This window comes from Lithobates pipiens, unplaced genomic scaffold, assembly GCF_037356315.1.
Source record: "Lithobates pipiens isolate NorthernLeopardFrog02 unplaced genomic scaffold, aLitPip1_a1.2 Scaffold_18, whole genome shotgun sequence".
NCBI classification, from domain to species: domain Eukaryota; kingdom Metazoa; phylum Chordata; class Amphibia; order Anura; family Ranidae; genus Lithobates; species Lithobates pipiens.
In genome coordinates this window covers 328,474-348,014 of record NW_027507758.1, presented here as the reverse complement: position 1 = coordinate 348,014, position 19,541 = coordinate 328,474, and the positions used below count along the sequence as shown (strand labels likewise).

The 19,541-nt window shown below is 52.6% G+C and overlaps 1 protein-coding gene across 1 annotated transcript in view; it reads left to right on the top strand.

Annotated features, from left to right (window-relative positions):
* Window positions 1-19,541, top strand: part of LOC143986923 (serine/threonine-protein phosphatase 2A 56 kDa regulatory subunit delta isoform-like) — a gene marked incomplete at its 5' end in the record, with an annotated part of 101,027 nt that overhangs the window by 58,754 nt on the left and 22,732 nt on the right. The window contains 4 exon segments of the mRNA XM_077485332.1: window positions 7,976-8,029; window positions 9,096-9,266; window positions 9,457-9,584; window positions 14,068-14,169. Coding sequence (XP_077341458.1) covers window positions 7,976-8,029; window positions 9,096-9,266; window positions 9,457-9,584; window positions 14,068-14,169 — 455 coding nt within the window.

Sequence of the window (19,541 nt, the reverse complement as noted above, 5' to 3'; positions counted from 1 at the left end):
GCAGTCGATATGTGGGGTGGCGGCACTGTTTAGTTAGTGGGGGGGGCGGTCGGTCAGTACGCGAGGCCGATCAGGTGGTGGAGTGGTCGTTAAGTTGGGTGGCGGGAGGGGTTGGCGAGTGGGGGGGTGGTGGGGGTGGTCTGTACGTGGGGTAGCGGGGGTGGACGGTACGTGGGGTGGTCGGTACGTTGGGTGGAGGGGGTGGTCGGTACGTGGGGTGGTCGGTACGTTGAGTGGCGGAGGTGGTCGGTACGTGGGGTGGTCGGTACGTTTGGTGGCGGGGGTGGGGTGGTCGGTACATGGGGTGACTCTTTACCGAGATCGTAGTTGCCGGGTGTCAGACTGACACCCCGCAACAACGGTCGCCGCGATGCGCGCCCCCGGGGGCGCGCAGCGGCTCATAATCCTGATCACGTCATATCACGTCCCATCAGGATTATGCAACCACTTTGCCACCGTCAATTCCCTATAGGGCGGGCGGCAAGTGGTTAAACAATCATATGTGTAGCGCTTAAGCACATAATTAACGTGTGCCAAAATGAGTATAAAATCCAAAAACCACAATAGCGCACAGTATGCAGTGTGGAGTCCAGTGAAAAAGTGGTTGATGAAAGTCTATCTGGGGAACCCAAATGTGGATGAGAATCAGCAATGGTGTCTCAGATACAATAACCGAAAAGGGATGTGCTGCTTGAAACGCGTGGAACAGCGGTACTATAAACACACAATGAGGTACTCTTACCAACTATGGTGGACGCACTTACCATATGGCAGTGAGTCAAATACGCTTGTGTTTCTCCCGTTGGGTGTAACACGAAATCCTGGTCCAAAAGGCACACCATAGGGCTATGGAATCGCGGCCAGAGGTGGTCTGTAGGCTCGTCTGGGACCTCGAACCCCAACTCGTCAGTAATCACAGATGATGGAATAAAAAATAGGAAAAAAGTGCTCCATATAGTGCAGATCAACCAATAATACTTTATTGGGATATATTCTCACAATCAAGGAGACATAAAAAGGTACAATAGTCCAACAATGATATAGTGGAATAAAACGTTAAAAAGCAATGCAGAAATCTCAAATAAGCAGCCCTACACGTTTCAACGCCAGTGGTCTTCAACAGGGGCATCATTTGGCTCCCCACATTGCTGTAATATTTATACATGGTACAAAATGGAAGAAAACACGGAAGCCCCGCCCATAATGGCGGAGACCCGGAAGTTCCGACCGAGCGTGCGTTCCAAGCCATAAATACCTCCCGGAGGGCGCCCAAGTAGAAACACCAGATGACCCCATTATCATGATGCACCCCCTACCCCTTTATAATCTAAAATGCCCATGGCCTTAAAACATATTTAAATATAAACAACAGCTAACGAAACGGCAGAAAGAAAACGATTAGGCACAATACGGACGCCATAAATGCGCTCCACCACTCACACATCAATCGGAGGGGTGGAGCCCAACGGCATTTCCGGTGAGAAAAGACGGAACTGTGCGCTCCAAACCTCCATCCCGCGACAAGACGCCGCAGCGCAGCCCTGGAGTGAGACATCACTTGCGGAGTCCTGCGCTCCAAGCCTCGGTCCAAAGGAAAAGGTCAGAGACAAGCCTCGTTTACGGACGTCCCAACAGAAGGACGCAACGCCTACCCCAATGCGACCGCAGGATCACATGGCATCCAAACCACCAATGAGAATAGCGGTGTACCCAATTCAATTTCGAACCTCCTGCCGTGCACAACAAGCAGGAAGGAACATTCCCCCCACAGATAGAAGTGAATAACCAATGGAAAATATTCCGATTATTTGTGAATTCTACAGGACTCGCCCCTCCGGCCCAAACAAAAAATAATGTGAGCCAGAAAGGGGGTCCGTAAACTACAGAACAAAAAAAGGGGGCCAACCACGATCGCAGATCACAATAAAGAAAAAAAGGGGGGAGGGGTATAAGGCCAGGGGGTGTATACACGTAGGGGAGGTGCCACAACATATGATGAACTAAAACCTGCAAATACAAAAAAAAACCTTCCTATATGGAAGTCGCCACCACAATATCGAAAAACAACCATCAGATTAAAGTTGTCAGTTAGGAGATATTCCATAGAAAAAGGGGGTCCCCCGACTTGTCACCAAGCAGAATGGCTGCCATGTGTACAGACTATATTGGTAGACTTTTAAAATAAATGAGTGCTATGAATTCCGCAGGTATAAAAGTGTCTATAAAAACACAAATTACACATAATAAAATAATAATAAGGACTCAAAATACAGCCAAAGACGGGGGAAGGGAAGAGGACACTATTATGGATTAAAACCCACCTGATCCAACATATTAATTAGGGGTACAGCCCCCCCTCCTAGAATGACCTCTCATGTTCAAAAAAATGAAAAAAGTGCCAAAGGGGATCCCATCCCCAATACGGAAAACCAGTAATGGTTACTGACCATATTCCGGGGGGCGGGGTGGAGCTTTAAGCCTGCTTAATGAAACAATTAATGTCCCATTTCACATTCATACCGACTGGGGAGTGACACCTAAGATCAAATATCCAATATGTCTCAAGACGGGACACCCCCTGAGACCCGAGTCACCCCGCCAATCAGCCACAAACGTATCTATGATTTGGAGCCGTGTCCCTGTGGGATCCCCGCGGTGCTCCCCGTAGTGTGGTGGGACGGTGTGTTTGGTTTTAGAAATATGTTCACCAATTCTAATAGAGAAGGTTGTGGTGGTTCTACCCCCGCGGACACACATTCTACACGTGGCGCCACATGTGCTGAAATGTCTCGTGTTATAACTACGTGTGGAATCCGTGGAGGAAAAAATCGTGGATTTCCGTCTGCCGCACACATTGTGTAGGTACACGGGGCACTTCCTACACGAGAACAGCCCTTACTATCCTGAAAGAAAGAGACGCTACTGCGAGGGTCCAAAGTATTGGGGGCAATCTCTCCCTGAATGGAACGGGTACCTCTAAAAATAACATTAGCTCACTATGGAAGAGAGGATCCCAGGATCTTCTCACCTTCCAGTGTCTGCTCAGGATCTTCTCACCTTCCAGTGTCTGCTCAGGATCTTCTCACCTTCCAGTGTCTGCTCAGGATCTTCTCACCTTCCAGTGTCTGCTCAGGATCTTCTCACCTTCCAGTGTCTGCTCAGGATCTTCTCACCTTCCAATGTCTGCTCAGGATCTTCTCACCTTCCAATGTCTGCTCAGGATCTTCTCACCTTCCAGTGTCTGCTCAGGATCTTCTCACCTTCCAGTGTCTGCTCAGGATCTTCTCACGTTCCAGTGTCTGCTCAGGATCGTCTCACGTTCCAGTGTCTGCTCAGGATCTTCTCACATTCCAGTGTCTGCTCAGGATCTTCTCACATTCCAGTGTCTGCTCAGGATCTTCTCACATTCCAGTGTCTGCTCAGGATCTTCTCACATTCCAGTGTCTGCTCAGGATCTTCTCACCTTCCAGTGTCTGCTCAGGATCTTCTCACCTTCCAGTGTCTGCTCAGGATCTTCTCACCTTCCAATGTCTGCTCAGGATCTTCTCACCTTCCAATGTCTGCTCAGGATCTTCTCACCTTCCAGTGTCTGCTCAGGATCTTCTCACCTTCCAGTGTCTGCTCAGGATCGTCTCACGTTCCAGTGTCTGCTCAGGATCTTCTCACATTCCAGTGTCTGCTCAGGATCTTCTCACATTCCAGTGTCTGCTCAGGATCTTCTCACATTCCAGTGTCTGCTCAGGATCTTCTCACATTCCAGTGTCTGCTCAGGATCTTCTCACATTCCAGTGTCTGCTCAGGATCTTCTCACATTCCAATGTCTGCTCAGGATCTTATCACAGATGGTCCAATGTCTGCTCAGGATCTTATCACAGATGGTCCAATGTCTGCTCAGGATCTTATCACAGAAGGTCCAATGTCTGCTCAGGATCTTCTCACATTCCAGTGTCTGCTCAGGATCTTCTCACATTCCAGTGTCTGCTCAGGATCTTCTCACATTCCAGTGTCTGCTCAGGATCTTCTCACATTCCAATGTCTGCTCAGGATCTTCTCACATTCCAGTGTCTGCTCAGGATCTTCTCACATTCCAGTGTCTGCTCAGGATCTTCTCACATTCCAGTGTCTGCTCAGGATCTTCTCACCTTCCAGTGTCTGCTCAGGATCTTCTCACGTTCCAGTGTCTGCTCAGGATCTTCTCACATTCCAATGTCTGCTCAGGATCTTCTCACATTCCAGTGTCTGCTCAGGATCTTCTCACATTCCAGTGTCTGCTCAGGATCTTATCACAGACGGTCCAATGTCTGCTCAGGATCTTATCACAGACGGTCCAATGTCTGCTCAGGATCTTCTCACATTCCAGTGTCTGCTCAGGATCTTCTCACATTCCAATGTCTGCTCAGGATCTTATCACAGACGGTCCAATGTCTGCTCAGGATCTTATCACAGACGGTCCAATGTCTGCTCAGGATCTTCTCACATTCCAGTGTCTGCTCAGGATCTTCTCACATTCCAATGTCTGCTCAGGATCTTCTCACATTCCAGTGTCTGCTCAGGATCTTCTCACATTCCAGTGTCTGCTCAGGATCTTCTCACCTTCCAATGTCTGCTCAGGATCTTCTCACATTCCAGTGTCTGCTCAGGATCTTCTCACATTCCAGTGTCTGCTCAGGATCTTCTCACATTCCAATGTCTGCTCAGGATCTTCTCACATTCCAGTGTCTGCTCAGGATCTTCTCACCTTCCAGTGTCTGCTCAGGATCTTCTCACCTTCCAATGTCTGCTCAGGATCTTCTCACATTCCAGTGTCTGCTCAGGATCTTCTCACATTCCAGTGTCTGCTCAGGATCTTCTCACATTCCAATGTCTGCTCAGGATCTTCTCACATTCCAGTGTCTGCTCAGGATCTTATCACAGACGGTCCAATGTCTGCTCAGGATCTTATCACAGACGGTCCAATGTCTGCTCAGGATCTTATCACAGACGGTCCAATGTCTGCTCAGGATCTTATCACAGACGGTCCAATGTCTGCTCAGGATCTTATCACAGACGGTCCAATGTCTGCTCAGGATCTTATCACAGACGGTCCAATGTCTGCTCAGGATCTTATCACAGACGGTCCAATGTCTGCTCAGGATCTTTTTCATCTCTCTGTGCTGGATAGAGAATGAGGTGAAAAATGCCATCAATAACTTTCTTATGCCTTCTGGCCCAGAGAGAGGACCTATCTGTACAACCATCTGAATCCTCCACATCTATATCCCTTCTCAACTAATCTTGCCTTCAAAATTTGAGATTGAGACAAGAAATCGCTGATATCGGTACAGTTCCGTCTTAATCGCAGGAACTGACTTTTGGGAAGCGATTATAAAGGAGTAGGAGATGCATCATGATAATGGGGTCATCTGGTGTTTCTACTTGGGCGCCCTCCGGGAGGTATTTATGTACATGGAGGCTTGGAACGCACGCTCGGTCGGAACTTCCGGTTCTCCGCCATTGTGGGCGGGACTTCCGTGTTTTCTTCCATTTTGTATCATGTATAAATATTACAGCAATGTGGGGAGCCAAATGATGCCCCTGTTGAAGACCACTATGGTGTGCTTTTTGGATCAGGATTTCGTGTTACACCCAACAGGAGAAACACAAGCGTATTTGACTCACCGCCATATGGTAAGTGCGTCCACCATTGTTGGTAAGAGTACCTCATTGTGTGTTTATAGTACCCCGTGTTCCACGCGTTTCAAGCAGCACACCCCTTTTCAGTTATTGTCTCTGAGACATCATTGCTGATTCTCATCCACATTTGGGTTCCCCAGATGGACTTTCATCAACCAGTTTTTCACTGGACTCCACACTGCATACTGTGCGCTATTGTGGTTTTTGGATTTTATACTCATTTCGGCACACGTTAATTATGTGCTTAAGCGCTACACATATAGTTACATAGTTAGTCAGGTTGAAAAAAGTCCATCCAGTTCAACCTTAAAAACAAATAAATATAACATATGATTGTTTAAATTTAGGTACATGGGGTGGTCGGTACATGAAGTGGTGGGGTGGTCGGTAGGTGGGGTGGTGGGGGTAGTTGGTACATGGGGTGGCGGGGTGGTCGGTACATGGAGTGGTGGGGTGGTCGGTACGCAGGGTGGTCGGTACATGGGGTGGTGGGGGTAGTTGGTACGTGGGGTGGCGGGGTGGTAGGTACATGGAGCGGTGGGGTGGTCAGTACGTGGGTGGTCGGGATGCGGGGTGGTGGGGTGGAAAGGTACGTGGGGTGGTCGGTGGAAAGGTACGTGGGGTGGTCGGTATGCAGGGTGGTGGGGTGGTCGGTATGCAGGGTGGTGGGGTGGTCGGTACGCGGGGTGGTGGGGTGGTCGGTACGCGGGGTGGTGGGGTGGTCGGTACGCGGGGTGGTGGGGTGGTCGGTACGCGGGGTGGCGGGGTGGTCGGTACGCGGGGTCGTTGGTACATGGGGTGGCGGGGTGGTCGGTATGTGGAGTGGTGGGGTGGTTGGTATGCGGGGTGGTGGGGTGGAAAGGTACGTGGGGTGGGGGGGGGTCGGTACGTGAGGTGGTCGGTATGTGGAGTGGTGGGGTGGTTGGTATGCGGGGTGGTGGGGTGGAAAGGTACGTGGGGTGGCGGGGTGGTCGGTACGTGAGGTGGTTGGTACACGGGGTGGTGGGGTGGCGGGGTGGTTGGTACGTGGGGTGGCGGGGTGGTCTGTACGTGGGGTGGTGGGGTGGTCGGTACGTGGGGTGGCGGGGTGGTCGGTACGTGGGGTGGTCGGTACGTGGGGTGGTCGGTACGTGGGGTGGCGGGGTGGTCGGTACGTGGGGTGGCGGGGTGGTCGGTACGTGGGGTGGTCGGTACGTGGGGTGGCGGGGTGGTCGTTACGTGGGGTGGCGGGGTGGTCGGTACGTGGGGTGGCGGGGTGGTCGGTACGTGGGGTGGTCGGTACGTGGGGTGGCGGGGTGGTCGGTACGTGGGGTGGTGGGGTGGTCGGTACGTGGGGTGGCGGGGTGGTCGGTACGTGGGGTGGTCGGTACGTGGGGTGGCGGGGTGGTCAGTACGTGGGGTGGTGGGGTGGTCGGTACGTGGGGTGGCGGGGTGGTCGGTCTGTGGGGTGGCGGGGTGGTCGGTACGTGGGGTGGCGGGGTGGTCGGTACGTGGGGTGGCGGGGTGGTCGGTACGTGGGGTGGCGGGGTGGTCGGTACGTGGGGTGGCGGGGTGGTCGGTACGTGGGGTGGTGGGGTGGTCGGTACGTGGGGTGGCGGGGTGGTCGGTACGTGGGGTGGCGGGGTGGTCGGTACGTGGGGTGGCGGGGTGGTCGGTACGTGGGGTGGCGGGGTGGTCGGTACGTGGGGTGGCGGGGTGGTCGGTACGTGGGGTGGCGGGGTGGTCGGTACGTGGGGTGGCGGGGTGGTCTGTACGTGGGGTGGCGGGGTGGTCGGTACGTGGGGTGGCGGGGTGGTCGGTACGTGGGGTGGCGGGGTGGTCGGTACGTGGGGTGGTGGGGTGGTCGGTACGTGGGGTGGTGGGGTGGTCGGTACGTGGGGTGGCGGGGTGGTCGGTACGTGGGGTGGCGGGGTGGTCGGTACGTGGGGTGGCGGGGTGGTCGGTACGTGGGGTGGCGGGGTGGTCGGTACGTGGGGTGGTCGGTACGTGGGGTGGCGGGGTGGTCGGTACGTGGGGTGGTGGGGTGGTCGGTACGTGGGGTGGCGGGGTGGTCGGTACGTGGGGTGGCGGGGTGGTCGGTACGTGGGGTGGCGGGGTGGTCGGTACGTGGGATGGCGGGGTGGTCGGTACGTGGGGTGGCGGGGTGGTCGGTACGTGGGGTGGTCGGTACGTGGGGTGGCGGGGTGGTCGGTACGTGGGGTGGCGGGGTGGTCGGTACGTGGGATGGCGGGGTTCTCTTCCACAGTCTGCATGACATCAGCCATCGTACAATATTGGGTGATATGTGGTCTCTCCTCTGCAGTTGGCGTACTGTGTGGTTCAGTTTCTGGAGAAGGACAGCGCGCTCACCGACCCGGTAAGAAGATTTCAGCTGCACCACTATTGTTCCTCTAAGCTGTATATGATGTACTCCTCCCCCCTCCCCTGTACTGTACACTGTGCTGTGCGGACTCCTCCCCCCTCCCCTGTACTGTACACTGTGCTGTGCGCACTCCTCCCCCCTCCCCTGTACTGTACACTGTGCTGTGCGGACTCCTCCCCCCTCCCCTGTACTGTACACTGTGCTGTGCGGACTCCTCCCCCCTCCCCTGTACTGTACACTGTGCTGTGCGGACTCCTCCCCCCTCCCATGTACTGTACACTGTGCTGTGCGCACTCCTCCCCCCTCCCCTGTACTGTACACTGTGCTGTGCGCACTCCTCCCCCCTCCCCTGTACTGTACACTGTGCTGTGCGCACTCCTCCCCCCTCCCCTGTACTGTACACTGTGCTGTGCGCACTCCTCCCCCCTCCCCTGTACTGTACACTGTGCTGTGCGGACTCCTCCCCCCTCCCCTGTACTGTACACTGTGCTGTGCGGACTCCTCCCCCCTCCCCTGTACTGTACACTGTGCTGTGCGCACTCCTCCCCCCTCCCCTGCACTGTACACTGTGCTGTGCGCACTCCTCCCCCCTCCCCTGCACTGTACACTGTGCTGTGCGCACTCCTCCCCCCTCCCCTGCACTGTACACTGTGCTGTGCGCACTCCTCCCCCCTCCCCTGTACTGTACACTGTGCTGTGCGCACTCCTCCCCCCTCCCCTGTACTGTACACTGTGCTGTGCGCACTCCTCCCCCCTCCCCTGTACTGTACACTGTGCTGTGCGCACTCCTCCCCCCTCCCCTGTACTGTACACTGTGCTGTGCGCACTCCTCCCCCCTCCCCTGTACTGTACACTGTGCTGTGCGCACTCCTCACCCCTCCCCTGTACTGTACACTGTGCTGTGCGCACTCCTCCCCCCCTCCCTGTACTGTACACTGTGCTGTGCGCACTCCTCCCCCCTCCCCTGTACTGTACACTGTGCTGTGCGCACTCCTCCCCCCTCCCCTGTACTGTACACTGTGCTGTGCGCACTCCTCACGCTGTGCGTTGTTCTGTGTAGGTGATCAGCGGCCTCCTGCGTTTCTGGCCTCGTACGCACAGCCCCAAGGAGGTGATGTTCCTGAATGAGTTGGAGGAGATCCTGGATGTCATCGAACCCGCAGAGTTCAGTAAAGTCATGGAGCCGCTCTTCCGGCAGATCGCCCAGTGTGTGTCCAGCCCCCACTTCCAGGTGACCAACCACAGTGACTCCTCCCCTCCCCGCCCCTCTATTTCCCTCCCCGCTTCCCTATTCCCCTCCCCAGGGGGTACAGAGAGGCCGTCCTCACCCCAGTGACCCCTCCCACTAGTGACTTGTGGTGACCAATGATTGGTCCCTGGTATTATGTCTCCTCCCATATATGACATAGTTTGTGATGCAGGTGGCGGAGCGGGCGCTCTACTACTGGAACAACGAATACATCCTCAGCCTGATGAGTGACAACGCTGCCCAGATCCTCCCCATCATGTTCCCATCGCTTTACCGCAACTCCAAGAACCACTGGAACAAGTAAGTGTCAGCTGAGAGCTCCACCCCCTCCCCCCGCATATTCATCCCATTGCTCAAATGTCAGCTGAGAGCTCCACCCCCTCCCCCCGCATATTCATCCCATTGCTCAAATGTCAGCTTAGAGCTCCACCCCCTCCCCCCGCATATTCATCCCATTGCTCAAATGTCAGCTGAGAGCTCCACCCCCTCCCCCCGCATATTCATCCCATTGCTCAGATGTCAGCTGAGAGCTCCACCCCCTCCCCCCGCATATTCATCCCATTGCTCAAATGTAAGCTGAGAGCTCCACCCCCTCCCCCCGCATATTCATCCCATTGCTCAAATGTCAGCTGAGAGCTCCACCCCCTCCCCCCGCATATTCATCCCATTGCTCAAATGTCCGCTGAGAGCTCCACCCCCTCCCCCCGCATATTCATCCCATTGCTCAAATGTCAGCTGAGAGCTCCACCCCCTCCCCCCACATATTCATCCCATTGCTCAATTGTCAGCTGAGAGCTCCACCCCCTCCCCCCACATATTCATCCCATTGCTCAGATGTCAGCTGAGAGCTCCACCCCCTCCCCCCGCATATTCATCCCATTGCTCAAATGTCAGCTTAGAGCTCCACCCCCTCCCCCCACATATTCATCCCATTGCTCAGATGTCAGCTGAGAGCTCCACCCCCTCCCCCCGCATATTCATCCCATTGCTCAAATGTCAGCTGAGAGCTCCACCCCCTCCCCCCGCATATTCATCCCATTGCTCAAATGTCAGCTGAGAGCTCCACCCCCTCCCCCCACATATTCATCCCATTGCTCAGATGTCAGCTGAGAGCTCCACCCCCTCCCCCCACATATTCATCCCATTGCTCAATTGTCAGCTGAGAGCTCCACCCCCTCCCCCCACATATTCATCCCATTGCTCAGATGTCAGCTGAGAGCTCCACCCCCCTCCCCCCACATATTCATCCCATTGCTCAATTGTCAGCTGAGAGCTCCACCCCCTCCCCCCACATATTGATCCCATTGCTCAGATGTCAGCTGAGAGCTCCACCCCCTCCCCCCACATATTCATCCCATTGCTCAATTGTCAGCTGAGAGCTCCACCCCCTCCCCCCACATATTCATCCCATTGCTCAAATGTCAGCTTAGAGCTCCACCCCCTCCCCCCGCATATTCATCCCATTGCTCAAATGTCAGCTTAGAGCTCCACCCCCTCCCCCCACATATTCATCCCATTGCTCAGATGTCAGCTGAGAGCTCCACCCCCTCCCCCCGCATATTCATCCCATTGCTCAAATGTCAGCTTAGAGCTCCACCCCCTCCCCCCACATATTCATCCCATTGCTCAGATGTCAGCTGAGAGCTCCACCCCCTCCCCCCGCATATTCATCCCATTGCTCAAATGTCAGCTGAGAGCTCCACCCCCTCCCCCCGCATATTCATCCCATTGCTCAAATGTCAGCTGAGAGCTCCACCCCCTCCCCCCACATATTCATCCCATTGCTCAGATGTCAGCTGAGAGCTCCACCCCCTCCCCCCACATATTCATCCCATTGCTCAATTGTCAGCTGAGAGCTCCACCCCCTCCCCCCACATATTCATCCCATTGCTCAGATGTCAGCTGAGAGCTCCACCCCCTCCCCCCACATATTCATCCCATTGCTCAAATGTCAGCTGAGAGCTCCACCCCCTCCCCCCACATATTCATCCCATTGCTCAATTGTCAGCTGAGAGCTCCACCCCCTCCCCCCACATATTGATCCCATTGCTCAGATGTCAGCTGAGAGCTCCACCCCCTCCCCCCACATATTCATCCCATTGCTCAATTGTCAGCTGAGAGCTCCACCCCCTCCCCCCACATATTCATCCCATTGCTCAGATGTCAGCTGAGAGCTCCACCCCCTCCCCCCGCATATTCATCCCATTGCTCATATGTCAGCTGAGAGCTCCACCCCCTCCCCCCGCATATTCATCCCATTGCTCAAATGTCAGCTGAGAGCTCCACCCCCTCCCCCCGCATATTCATCCCATTGCTCAAATGTCACCTGAGAGCTCCGCCCCCTCCCCCTGCATATTCATCCCATTGCTCAAATGCCAGCTGAGAGCTCCACCCCCTCCCCCCGCATATTCATCCCATTGCTCAAATGTCAGCTGAGAGCTCCACCCCCTCCCCCCACATATTCATCCCATTGCTCAAATGCCAGCTGAGAGCTCCACCCCCTCCCCCCGCATATTCATCCCATTGCTCAAATGTCAGCTGAGAGCTCCACCCCCTCCCTCCGCATATTCATCCCATTGCTCAAATGTCAGCTGAGAGCTCCACCCCCTCCCCCCCGCATATTCATCCCATTGCTCAAATGTCAGCTGAGAGCTCCACCCCCTCCCCCCCCGCATATTCATCCCATTGCTCAAATGCCAGCTGAGAGCTCCGCCCCCTCCCCCCACATATTCATCCCATTGCTCAAATGCCAGCTGAGAGCTCCACCCCCTCCCCCCGCATATTCATCCCATTGCTCAATTGTCAGCTGAGAGCTCCACCCCCTCCCCCCGCATATTCATCCCATTGCTCAAATGTCAGCTGAGAGCTCCACCCCCTCCCCCCGCATATTCATCCCATTGCTCAAATGTCAGCTGAGAGCTCCACCCCCTCCCCCCGCATATTCATCCCATTGCTCAATTGTCAGCTGAGAGCTCCACCCCCTCCCCCCGCATATTCATCCCATTGCTCAAATGTCAGCTGAGAGCTCCACCCCCTCCCCCCGCATATTCATCCCATTGCTCAAATGTCAGCTGAGAGCTCCACCCCCTCCCCCCGCATATTCATCCCATTGCTCAAATGTCAGCTTAGAGCTCCACCCCCTCCCCCCACATATTCATCCCATTGCTCAGATGTCAGCTGAGAGCTCCACCCCCTCCCCCCACATATTCATCCCATTGCTCAGATGTCAGCTGAGAGCTCCACCCCCTCCCCCCGCATATTCATCCCATTGCTCAATTGTCAGCTGAGAGCTCCACCCCCTCCCCCCACATATTCATCCCATTGCTCAAATGTCAGCTGAGAGCTCCACCCCCTCCCCCCGCATATTCATCCCATTGCTCAAATGTCAGCTGAGAGCTCCACCCCCTCCCCCCACATATTCATCCCATTGCTCAGATGTCAGCTGAGAGCTCCACCCCCTCCCCACATATTCATCCCATTGCTCAATTGTCAGCTGAGAGCTCCACCCCCTCCCCCCGCATATTCATCCCATTGCTCAAATGTCAGCTGAGAGCTCCACCCCCTCCCCCCACATATTCATCCCATTGCTCAGATGTCAGCTGAGAGCTCCACCCCCTCCCCCCACATATTCATCCCATTGCTCAATTGTCAGCTGAGAGCTCCACCCCCTCCCCCCGCATATTCATCCCATTGCTCAAATGTCAGCTGAGAGCTCCACCCCCTCCCCCCGCATATTCATCCCATTGCTCAAATGTCAGCTGAGAGCTCCACCCCCTCCTCCTTTTACCCTCGCTGTTCTTTAACCCCTCCCTCTAAGATGTGCCCCCATCATTGACCCTCTGATACTCTCCTCATCAATGTGTGACCTCCCCTTCCCGTGTGACCTCTTCTTCCCGTGTGACCTCTTCTTCCCGTGTGACCTCCCCTTAAGTGTGACCTCCTCTTCCCGTGTGACCCCCCTCTTCCCGTGTGACCTCTTCTTCCCATGTGACCTCTTCCCGTGTGACCTCTTCTTCCCAAGTCACCTCCCCTTCCCGTGTGACCTCCCCTTCCCGTGTGACCTCCCCTTCCTGTGTGACCTCTTCCTGTGTGACCTCCTCTTCCCGTGTGTCCTCCTCTTCCCGTGTGTCCTCCTCTTCCCGTGTGTCCTCCTCTTCCCGTGTGTCCTCCTCTTCCCGTGTCACCTCCTCTTCCCGTGTGTCCTCCTCTTCCCGTGTGTCCTCCTCTTCCCGTGTGTCCTCCTCTTCCCGTGTGACCTCCTCTTCCCGTGTGACCTCTTCCCGTGTGACCTCCTCTTCCCGTGTGACCTCTTCCCATGTGACCTCCCCTTCCCGTGTGACTTCTTCTTCCCAAGTCACCTCCCCTTCCCGTGTGACCTCTTCTTCCCGTGTGACCTCTTCTTCCCGTGTGACCTCTTCCCGTGTGACCTCTTCTTCCCGTGTGACCTCTTCTTCCCGTGTGACCTCCCTTCCCGTGTGACCTCTTCTGCCCGTGTGACCTCTTCTTCCCGTGTGACCTCCCCTTCCCGTGTGACCTCTTCTTCCCGTGTGACCTCCCCTTCCCGTGTGACCTCTTCTTCCCATGTGACCTTATCCTCCTGTGTGATCTCATCTTCCCGTGTGACCTGTGACCTCTTCCCATGTGGCGGTGCTGAGGACAGGAGCCCTATAACATGACGTGTGACCTCCCTACAGACACTGGAGGCCCCATCCATGGACCTGAGCGAATCCATCTCTGTACATACAGATGTGTGCGGGACTAACCAGGCTGGTCTCTCTTCCAGGACTATCCATGGACTGATCTATAACGCTCTGAAGTTGTTCATGGAGATGAATCAGAAGTTGTTCGATGACTGCACACAGCAATACAAAGCCGAGAAGCAGAGGTCTGTCTATATGGGGGTGGGGGGCTGTGTATATGGGGGTGGGGGCTGTGTATATGGGAGTGGAGGTCTGTGTATATGGGAGTGGAGGTCTGTGTGCATATGGGGGGGCTGTGTATATGGGTGGAGGTCTGTGTATATGGGAGTGGAGGTCTGTGTATATGGGAGTGGAGGTCTGTGTATATGGGTGGAGGTCTGTGTATATGGGTGGAGGTCTGTGTATATGGGTGGAGGTCTGTGTATATGGGTGGAGGTCTGTGTATATGGGTGGAGGTCTGTGTATATGGGAGTGGAGGTCTGTGTATATGGGTGGAGGTCTGTGTATATGGGTGGAGGTCTGTGTATATGGGTGGAGGTCTGTGTATATGGGTGGAGGTCTGTGTATATGGGTGGAGGTCTGTGTGTATGGGTGGAGGTCTGTGTATATGGGTGGAGGTCTGTGTATATGGGTGGAGGTCTGTGTATATGGGAGTGGAGGTCTGTGTATATGGGAGTGGAGGTCTGTGTATATGGGTGGAGGTCTGTGTATATGGGTGGAGGTCTGTGTATATGGGGGGGGCTGTGTATATGGGGGGCTGTGTATATGGGAGTGGAGGTCTGTGTATATGGGGAGGGGCTGTGTATATGGGAGGCTGTGTATATGGGAGTGGATGTCTGTGTATATGGGGGGGATTGTGTAAATGGGGTATATGGGGGGGCTGTGTATATGGGTGGGGGGGCTGTGTATATATGAGTGGAGGTCTGTGTATATGGGGGGGTCTGTGTATATGGGGGGGGCTGTATATATGAGTGGAGGGCTGTGTATATGGGGGTGGGGGGGCTGTGTATATGGGGGTGGGGGCTGTGTATATGGGTGGGGGGGGCTGTGTATATGGGAGTGGAGGTCTGTGTATATGGGTGGAGGGCTGTGTATATGGGGGTGGGGGGGCTGTGTATATGGGGGTGGGGACTGTGTATATGGGTGGGGGGGCTGTGTATATGGGGGTGGGGGGGCTGTGTATATGGGGGTGGGGGCTGTGTATATGGGTGGGGGGGCTGTGTATATGGGAGTGGAGGTCTGTGTATATGGGTGGGGGGGCTGTGTATATGGGAGTGGAGGTCTGTGTATATATGAGTGGAAGTCTGTTTATATGGGGGGGCCTGTGTATATGGGAGTGGAGGTCTGTGTATATGGGTGGGGGGGCTGTGTATATGGGAGTGGAGGTCTGTGTATATGGGTGGGGGCGCTGTGTATATGGGAGTGGAGGTCTGTGTATATGGGTGGGGGGGCTGTGTATATGGGGGGGTGGGGTCTGTGTATATATGAGTGGAAGTCTGTTTATATGGGGGGGCCTGTGTATATGGGAGTGGAGGTCTGTGTATATGGGTGGGGGCGCTGTGTATATGGGAGTGGAGGTCTGTATAGGGGGGCTGTGTACATGGGTGGAGGTCTGTGTATATGGGGGGGGCTGTGTATATGGGGGGGGCTTTTTATATGGGGGGCTGTGTATAGGGGTGGAGGTCTGTGTACAGTCTCTGAAAAAGTATTCATACCCCTTGAAATTCCCCACATTTTGTTACAACCAAAAACATGAATGTATTTTATTGGGATTTTATGTGATGGACCAACACAAAGTGTCACATAATTGTGAAGTGGAAGGAAAATGATAAATGATACAAATAAATATGTGAAAAGTGTGGGGGGAGGGGCCTTTGTATGGCACCCCCTTTACTCTGATACCCCTAACAAAAATCTAGAGGGACCAATTGCCTTCACAAGTCACCTAATTAGTAAATAGAGTCCACCTGTGTGTCATTTAATCTCAGTATAAATACAGCTGTTCTGTGAAGCCCTCAGAGGTTTGTTAGAGAACCTTAATGAACAAACAGCATCATGAAGGCCAAGGAACACACCAGGCAGGTCAGGGATAAAGTTGTGGAGAAGTATAAAGCAGGGTTGGGTTATAATAAAATCTCCCAAGCTTTGATCATCTCACGGAGCTCTGTTCAATCCATCATCGGAGAATGGAAAGAGTATGGGCACAACCGCAAACCTACCAAGACATGGCCGTCCACCTAAACTGACCGGGCCGGGCAAGGAGAGCATTCATCAGAGAAGAGCCAAGAGGTCCATGGTAACTGTGGAGGAGCTGCAGAGATCCACAGCTCAGGGGGGAGAATCTGTCCACAGGACAACTATTAGTCGTCTCTCCACAAATCTGCCCTTTATGGAAGAGTGACAAGAAGAAAGACATTGGAGAAAGAAAGTCATAAGAAGTCCTGTTTGTAGTTTGTGAGAAGCCATGTGGGGGAGGGGGCAGCAAACATGTGGAAGAAGGTGATCTGGTCAGAGGAGACCAAAATTCTACTTTATGGCCTAAAAGTAAAACGCTATGTGTGGGGGAAACTAACACCGCCCATCCCCCGAACACACCATCCCCACCGTGAGACATGGTGGTGGCAGCATCATGTGGTGGGGATGGTTTTCTTCAGCAGGGACAGGGAAGCTGGTCAGAGTTGATGGGAAGATGGATGGAGACAAATACAGGACAATCTTAGAAGAGAACGGGAGACTGCCAGCCCATCTATTCCCCTCACCTCTGTGCATCCCTGCCGTGGTGTAGGGGTCTATTAGGTGGACACTGCCTGCAGGTCCGGCTGTGGCCTATTGGTGACTGCCATCTTGCCAGCCCTAATGTATCGGAGCCTTTTAGCCTTTTTCAACCCGCGATCCGGAGCAAGGGACTGCCGACCTTCTTCACCCCCCTCACCTCCTTACATCCCTGATCTGATATAATAGGCAAATCCGGCGCCTAGTGACGGCAACCATCATACTCGCCTCTGCTTATCTAACCTGCCTGAGCCTTCCTCATCCAGGGCGCTGACTGCACTGCCTCTTCCTCTTACCCACATCCCTGCAGTGTGATAAGGGGTTGTTGGGTCACAGCTGAGCGTCCACTATGGCCGTGGTATATTGGGGCCTAGTTTCAGCCACCATCTTGGTACTCCTACTTTCCTCACTAGAGCTTCCATGGACACAGGCTGCTCTCTTCCCTAGTGACCCCTTTCTGTGGAGTGCTCGGGACAGATAGCTCCAAGGCCGCCAAGCCACATATACCACATCAGTTGCAGCCGCCCCCTTCCCTGCGGCTGGACGCCATCTTAGTTGGGAGGCTTCAGACCTGCTGTCTGAATTGGAGATGGATCCTAGGGCGGTTCCAGTGGCAGAGACGTAAGCTCCTTTGCCTCAAGATAGCACAATTATGATACTAGAAAATTGTGATACTTAATAGTGCCACTACATGGAAGCCGGGGAGCCCTTGAATTGCTACACAGTGGCACTTACTGTGGCGGTGCAATACCCCGGGAGGGATTAGAGGCTCTGGTGAGTGCGTTGGCAATAGGAGCACGGATCATATCACCAAGCATGATTTATATATGACGGAATCCGTGTTTTTCTCATGGGACTATTCTTACAGCACCGGTCACTTTATGGTCTTGCATATGGTTTGTTTTATGTAAAGGTTGTAATACCAGCCGTGTTTTCTCACTTCACTTCATATGAGAATATCGAGGGGCAGAGGTGTTGTCAGCTATTCACAATTATATATATATATATGTATTCATCATTTTTTTCACAATGTTTGTTAATTTCATTAATTAGATTTTGGGAGTTTTTAGGATTGCCTGTTTTTTTTGGAGACAATTGGCAGTATCAATCACTCAAATACAAAGGACACATTCAAATACACAACAAATTCTTTCTGGGTTCTACATAAAAAAAAAAACTCCAGAGGGTCTAACACAGACTAATCCCAAAGAAGTTTTTTCCTTTAAAATGAACAAATATCTGATGCCATTTTTAGACCTAAATAATGGGTAAGGTTTTGGATCATTTGGACAATAGTCAAATGCAGGCCGAGTCTCTAGCACAAATAAAAACAAGAATACATTCATCTTAGAATATATACATTTTTATAGGGCTGCAACTAACGATTATTTTCATAATCGATTAGTTGGCCGATTATTGTTTCGACTAATCAATAAATCGGTTAATAACCTTTAAAAAAAAAAAAAAAGTGGGTCAAATTGACGTTCATTTTCAACCACAGTGACAGGAAAATTTGGAAATAATAGAAAACTTCTCGGTCAAAGGAATTTGCAGACAGTGGATGTGGTTTTTGTTCAGAAATGAAGTGAAAATTTCAAACAAAATTCTTTCGGCGAATGTACAAAGATTTTTCATCTGAATATTCTCACCTGAAAAATGATCGGTGTGGTCAGCATAAGGCTCGGTACACACCTGTGCAGTTTTTGCTTTTGATCTGTTTCTGCAGTGCGTTTTGCTGTGCGTTTTTGATTTTTGCGCACGTGATTTTACTGCAATTTGCATTTTTTGCATTTTTTTTGGGCAGATTAAAAAAAAAAAAAACACAAATTGCTGCAAAAACGCATTACATTCTTTTCTGCAGCTTCTCCATTGAAGTATATTGAACCAAAAAAGCAGCATTTTGCGTTAAAAGTCCCCGACCCTTTCCAAATACGCAGCGGCTGAAAAAAGCACAGATAGGAACGTGTCCCATAGGAAACCATGGAAATGAACTGCAGTGCGTTTCTGCAAAAAGCACCAATAAACATAAAGATGTGAACCTGACCTAAGATGTTTAGTAACATAACGGGGGCTAAAAAGACTAAAATTAGCCCTTTTATAGTACAAAAAAGCCGATAATCACCACTGGAAGGGATCATTTTTTTACCGTAGAACAGTGAGAGTAATATTTACAGTAGTGATGATATTTTTCTACTATAAAGGGCTCATTTTAGTTTTTTTTTTAAACCCCATTATGTTACTGGCCGATTAATTGATTATGAAAATAGTAATTGATTAGTTGTCGATTAATCGATTAATTGTTTCAGCCCTACATTTTTATTTATTTTTTAGGAGTAAGCTAGGGGTATATATTGCCCCAGGGTTAGTTTTTGTACAAGAGAGTCCTCCTAATTATATATAAAAGTTTTTTTTCCCTCATACAAGATTATTATTTACAGAGGATATAACCTACTCTTAGCAGCCTAAGGAGCAGCGGCGAGACCTACTATAGCGCACTCTTTTCTCACAATTATGATACTGGCCGCGATTGAACAGCTTAGAACCTCACTGCTGATGCACACCGATCATATTGCCGTAGAGTGCAACCTTATACAAAACCATCTGGGCAGAATCAGAGGGAGAATGACGGAGTCTGAATCCAGAAGCTACGGAAGATCTCGCTGCCAACCCCGCTGTCTCCATTGCTGAGTTGCAACGCACAGTGCAGACCCTTGTCACAAAATTGAATGATGCTGAAACTGACTACGATGAAATAATGTTAGAGTCCTTGGTCTGCCTGGGGGGT